Raw genomic sequence first — 7,081 nt, forward strand, 5'->3', positions numbered from 1 at the left:
ATATATATATATATATATATTTAGGGCCAATTACGGGGGGGGGGGGCATTTGACCCGAGCCTCAAGCACAAAGGGGACCTCAAATTAGGCTAAAATTTTGACACACAATCTTAGCTTAAAGTTGCAAATGATAAACAAATTAATTATTCAAATTACGTTTCACTTTCCTTTTGGGCTAATGATTGTCTTATTTTGTTTTCATGTGTCATCATTTTTTTTTTATTATAGCCAGGGGCCTCAGAAGATGAAAGTAGTCCAGGCCTCTCTGAACCTCTGAGAGGGCCTGTATATATATATATATATGTAATTTTTATTTTTCGGTTGTATTGTAAAACATAAGGTTTATAATATTTGCCATTGTAAAGTCGAGCAAAAGCATTCAGTTCTTAATACAAGATATATTTTGTAATTCTTAATGTTTTAACATCCTTACCTAACATTAGGAACTGGCCAACCTTCTACAATACACGGTAGTTCGGTCAGATGACCCTGGGTGGCTTTAACAGAAGAAAGCTTCAGAACAAATCTTGGACTAGAAGGTCCGCGAGGCTCTGTAGAAAAAAGGATATATGCAAGTTTACGAATAACATTTTTTTTATGAGCTTTATGTTGCATCTACATCAATATAGTAACTTATCCTTTGAACACCATATCATAGCATTTGAAAGTTGTAACCTAGTGAAAACTAAACCTTAGGACGGTATTTTTTATCAGTATCTATGTCGTTTGTAAACATGCTGGCGGATAGGCTATATGAAAATAAACTTATAAAATAAAGTTAGTGTTAAATATCATGTCCCCATGGAATTTATAAAAGTATTCTTATACTTTTATTATACACAAACTGTATAAATTGCTCTATTCCGATTCTTTTAACATTTAGATTGTGCAGAATTTTCCTGTACTTTGTATATGATATAGTTAAGTTCATATTTTATTAAAGTCCAAAATGGCAATTAAGATATATAATCAAATATTGAATTCAGTTTTAAGAATTCATTTGCACTAGTCTCAAGAATTGCAGGTAAGTCATGGTACAGTTATGACCTCTGTGAAACTAAAATGTATAAATTCACCAAGTATATCGTTCTAGAGAAAATAATTATATGTTTTTCTCGGTTTCAGAAAATCACTAACAAATAAATTTCAAGCTAATATACATGAACTATTGATCAAGATACTATCTGCAGTCGACATCAGATAAAATTCGTTCCCATGATTTTACTTATCGCGCAGATGCTTTAAACAACCACGCTACACCATTTAAGATACTTTATTTCTCAGTTTTCATTTCATTGCTTTTTATGCTCCAGGGACCAGCCATACTTCGTCTTTAAAACCAATGAAATGAAATTTGGGAGTTGTAATACTTTAGTATGTAGTAGTTTAGTCGGTTAAAAAATCTGTCTGATCGGTATAATATTGGAGTCTATTCTCAATTTTTACTTCTTTAGATTAGTTTATACAGGGTGTGCAGCACTTAACACCTCTAATGATAGATGGTTCACACCTTAAAAATACAAGAAGAAAACAACAGAGTATTGTATGACAAATCTGATTATAAAAGTGTGTAGGTTTTAGACACTAACATGCTGGCCTATAAACAAAGTAAATATATCGTTTGATATTTACAATGACGTTAGATAATTTAAATTAATATATTTCCAAGTAGCGTTTTTTCAATATATTTTAGCTAAAAAGTTTAAACCTATTTTTGATTTGTATATACATTTAGTGTTAACGAATTTTATAAAAGTTCAATCTTAGTGACAATTAACTAAAGTCATTTTCAAGTGTAATTATACCTTTTCAGCATTTAATGAGAGGGTTGAACCGGTAACAGATAGTAAATGGAACTGGAATGAGAAAGTGTGGTGTTTTCAACGTACTAGCATAATAACTGTAGACTAAGCCTTTCACTAGAACACGTGAGCTGACCATATTCATCTAAAGTAATTAATAAAATGCGTGATATACTGTTTTTAACATTGTTCTACTATGGTGTGATAAAATAGATGCATTCTGAATGACTTGCACAGGGTGTATTTTATATATTTCATCTATTAAATATTTAATTATCGACGAACTACACGAATATTACTTGTGAAGGCTTTATGAACCATCTTTCATTATCACGCAAATTGAAATGATGCCATATCATTAAAAAGCAAAAAGTTATAAATTAAATTATAAGATACCTCTTACTGTAAGTTTCCCATAGGTGGAGCTGGTTGCGGTATACCAAGTCAGTCTATGCTTAGTTTTACAAGTGTATGTATACGAATGGGTATTTTCTACTCTATACAAAAGTAGCTCTCCTGTCTGAAGAACATGAACTTGTCCTAAATAGGAATAAGAATAATATTAGTAATGTTACAATACCACTGGAATCGTAATTATTTCAATTATTTGAGATATATATATATATTTAAATTTAATGTCAATTTTGGAAATAAATTACTTCCATGTAACTTCCTTTCAAACACACATTAATTATTCAAATTAACAGTTTTTATTTAAAAAGTTTAAGAAGACGAATATATTCTTTTGAAAGTCACATCTCTTAGGAGCAGTCCTGTTTTTCGCCGTAGTTTGTACAATTTCATGTCGTCTATTTCAAATAATTGTATCCTGTAGACCTTGTAGATAGTTAAGTGCTTAGACCATAGTGGTGTCTCCAGAGGGGTTCAATTCCCGAAGTGTGGAGCTCTTCACTAAGAAAATAATAATAACAACAACAATGGTGGTATTGTGTAAAAAATTGGCGTGTACTAAAACATCGACAAACCCAAAGTGTTGAAATGTAAAAACCAAAATGAATACAAGTAATGAAATATTTAGCCTCGAAATTACTACAAATCATTTACTTAGCAAAATGTTCATTGAACTTTTATACTCCATCGTGGAGTATAAAAACACAAATAACACGCTTTTTTTCTCTATTTGTTTTTCTCGACGTAACACGGACCAAATTAGTTTCAACACCAGAAAAGTGGAAATTTACTGAACAAGATACGTGGCGGCTCGATCCTATTACTGAAAAATTTTAACGCGTGCGCATTTACGATCAAGGACTAGGATTAATCCGATCCATCAAGATCAATAATACCCGTTTTTTTTGTTGAACCGTAAATACTGGAATAATAATAAAAAAATGCAGTTGTTGGAATAACAAATAGGTTGATTTTGTTAAGAGCGGTGCCAACGGTTGTTGAGCTAGATGTATTTGACTCTCAAACTACAACTTGCACAGATATAAGCTGTTTAGAAAATGTCACTGTATTTTGATATAGAGTAATCGATAATATATATAAATTAGGACCTTATTACTGTTTTACCTAACCTTCACTTTTTCGCATGAGATATTGTCTTGATATATTAGCTTTTAAATACACGCAAACATGTACTTTTAAAATGGCATAAAAACACAAGATTATTTTCATTATCTTCTAGCATTTTCGTTTTAGAGATAATCAAGTTATCTTCCACGTAGAAAATATGTCTCTTGTGTTCAGTTTTTCTTGAATAATTTTGTTTGATATGCCACAAACTTACATTTATAAATATCAATGCAAAAATACGAAACCCTATAACCTGGGTAATAGGATTTTATGTATTTGTCTTTGATTGATTTTTGAACTACGTGTTTTTCTAACACCGTGTAGAAATATTGACGGACATGATAAACTCTTGCGAAACTACAAAGCAGATAGTAATGACGTATCACACTCAAACACATTACAATTCGTACAAACAAACAAACAAAAAATGCTCAGAGCAGCATAAAAGATGTAAAACAAATTCAGTGACTCACCATCTGAATAGTTCCTTCTATACTCGACATTATCATCTCTTAACCACGAGTCAACGCTGACGAACTTTCGGATAAATGATGGTACCTCACATCGCAGGATCGCAGAGTTGTTTTTGATGACGAACTCACCGAGAACCTGTGGTTTGAAGTGGTGCTGGACGACTGACTCATAAAAACAAAGAGTTTTCTATAAGCTTTTCAAGTCAAACACTTAGAATCAATATAGATAATACTGTATAGAGTTCAGAGAACAAAAGACAAACAAAAAAAAAGAAATGAAATAATTCAATAAGAAGTTTAAGCCTTTATATAAGTCCCGAGCACTATTCAATAAGAACTTTAAGCCTTTATATAAGTTCCGAGCACTATTCAATAAGAACTTTAAGCCTTTATATAAGTTCCGAGCACTATTTAATAAGAAGTTTAAGCCTTTATATAAGTTCCGAGCACTATTTAATAAGAAGTTTAAGCCTTTATATAAGTTCCGAGCACTATTTAATAAGAAGTTTAAGCCTTTATATAAGTTCCGAGCATTATTTAATAAGAACTTTAAGCCTTTATATAAGTTCCGAGCACTATTTAATAAGAACTTTAAGCCTTTATATAAGTTCCGAGCACCTTCTGAATTAAAATACATCAGGAGTAAAGTAAGATTTAATAGTTTTTATTTCTTAATCACAAAAATGTGCAAATGTTTCTCTCAATTCTTATACTTTTATTTTATTTGTTTGAATTTATACACAAAGCAACACAAAGGGCTATCTGTGCTCTGTCCACCACGGGTATCGAAACCAGGATTCTAGCGTTGTAAGTCCGCAGACATACCGCTGTGCCGATGGGGGGGGGGGCTCAGTTCTTATACGTAAGATACCTCGTTCACGTTATTTCATAATAATTACGGTATTTGCAAGCTCCTTTTTTGATTCGTATTAATCTAGCGAATATACATATTTTATTTAGATTTGGAAGGTAATGATATCAGAGATTTATAAGAAGAATAAACATTTTAATCGAAATGAAGATACTCACTTCATTAAGTTAATAATTAAAAAGAATATGATTACCAGTTTTTGAAATTAGCACGATGAAATAATCAAAGCTGGTTTTTATTGTTGCCATTCTTTAATCCGAAAAGTAGGAAATTAAAATTTTAGAATTCGAGTGTAACAAAAATGTAAATCTTAATAACAATTGTCAGTAAAATATACGTTAAATGTTTAAATCATTCTATGCACTATTTAACTACTTTTATTCTTCTCTCAGGTAGAAATGAAATATATCTGATATGGAATCCTGTAAATTTCAATTTATTCTGTCTATTGTTAGTAGAAAGATAAATGAGTGTACAGAAATGATACGCATTTTTTTGATATTTGTTGCTTCTGCGAGTTTAATTTCAATGAGAAAACATGCGTCTACAATGATTAAACTATATAAAATAATATATAGCATGCGGTTTGATTTAATAATTAATTAGTTCAGTCTAAAGCGCCATCTAGCAATCTATACTTGAGAACACCATAGGCGTTAGAAATAGAGAACACCGAGATGGGTAAACACAGCAATTACAAGGACTTAGGAATTTAATGACCTATGAAATTTCTTCCCAAGGGAAGATGTGATCAAATTACAGCTTCTTTGAGTTTGATTACATTATCATAATTGTTAAACTAATTTGTAGAATGACTTATTATTTATCCAAACCTTAACAACAGAATAAATATGTTTATAGGCTGATGTTTCTTCCTTGTACTGAAATAGAAAATATGCATATGAAAGTTCACTGCACAAAATATTGCATATTAGTTTTTTCACTTAATTTACTTACATAAGAACCATAATGTCTTCGTTTTTGAACCTCTGTGATGTTTAAGTTTAGAAGTGAATATTGTGTAATTTTAGAAGAAGTTTTATTTGTGAATAAATTATAGCAAGAACTTGTTCAACTAAATAACATTCGTATTTATGGGCTCCCAAATGGGACAGCAGTATTTCTGTGGACTTACAATGCTAAAATCCGGATTTCGATACCCGTGGTGGGCAGAGCATAGATAGCCCAGTGTGCCCCTTTGTGCTTAACTTCAAACAAACATATTTACAGAGAAAGAAGTAAATATGGTAAAATATGGTTTTAACTACAACTACTACGTTTTGCTAAATTTGCCTAGCTTCATCTAGTGGCAAGCTTTGAACAATTGTAACTAGATTATAAATGTATAAAAACAACCATAACGCTCCGGAAAGAATTTATCTAATCATACCAACGTTTTATTATAGATTCGTTGGTTCGATTAAATGAATTATTTCTGGAATGCTGAGGTCAATTTTACTTATAACCTAGGATTAAAAATGTCTACATTGATGCAGTTAACGCTACAAGATTTAAAGAATCTTGAAGACATTAGAATTAGGCCATTTATATTTTTATCAATAGAATCTCTAGTGTTTTCCAAAGGAAAAAAAAAGGAGAAGAGCGTATAATAATATTTCAATCACACAATGGCCGCCATATCCATTGTCGACGATATATTCCGCTAAAAATAGAGCTCATTAGGCCATCTTGAACTTTGTTTGGAAGCCCATTCAGCTCACTGGACATCACGCTTGCCCCATCATAGGTTTGCACAACAAATTTTGACCCAATATTTAATTCATCAACTAAATTAATACTATCTTCGATATACCTACAGCTGTTAAATCTGCACTAACATTTGTAAACCCCAGAAATCTTTCGCAAATTTCACCATCTTTAGTCACATTTCGCACAACACTAGAAAGCTGAGAAATGGTTCTTGCATCGGTATTTTCATCTAAGATAAGAGCCACAAACAGATAATCACTTATTTCGCTTTTAAATTTATTCAACAATACTTCCCATACGCAATTAATGAGGTCGTTCTGGATTCTATTTGACAGGCCAGAAAAAACACATCGATTTCTCTAAGTGTGATTTCAATAATGGATCATATTTCTTGCACAAATTTACCCATTCCACATAATTGCCTCGGTTAGCAGACTCTAATGATTCATCATGACCTCTAAATGCTAGTTCTTGTTCACCCAAATAGCATACTACGTCTAGTAATCTCTATTCCTCTTCTCCTTTTCATTGTGCATTTGCACATCTATTTTATATTGGTTATTTAGTTGGAATTCTATCCGTGATTTTCCAAATCTAGCTAGGCCTAGAGTTGAAAATATATAACTGGAGGAATTTTCATTTCTTTTAATCGCTTTAAGCAAACTATTTAAATCACCAAATCCGCT

General features: G+C 31.5%; 1 protein-coding gene across 1 annotated transcript in view; it reads right to left on the minus strand.

Moving 5' to 3' along the window:
- Nucleotides 1–7,081, minus strand: part of LOC106478202 (Down syndrome cell adhesion molecule-like protein Dscam2) — a 135,025-nt gene that overhangs the window by 76,286 nt on the left and 51,658 nt on the right. Inside the window, exons 3-5 of the mRNA XM_022381761.1 lie at nucleotides 3,815–3,976; nucleotides 2,199–2,342; nucleotides 434–551 (exon numbers count right to left, since the gene is read on the minus strand). Coding sequence (XP_022237469.1) covers nucleotides 434–551; nucleotides 2,199–2,342; nucleotides 3,815–3,976 — 424 coding nt within the window. The remainder of the gene's footprint in view (nucleotides 1–433; nucleotides 552–2,198; nucleotides 2,343–3,814; nucleotides 3,977–7,081) is intronic.

This window comes from Limulus polyphemus, unplaced genomic scaffold (genome assembly GCF_000517525.1).
Source record: "Limulus polyphemus unplaced genomic scaffold, Limulus_polyphemus-2.1.2 Scaffold189, whole genome shotgun sequence".
NCBI lineage: Eukaryota > Metazoa > Arthropoda > Merostomata > Xiphosura > Limulidae > Limulus > Limulus polyphemus.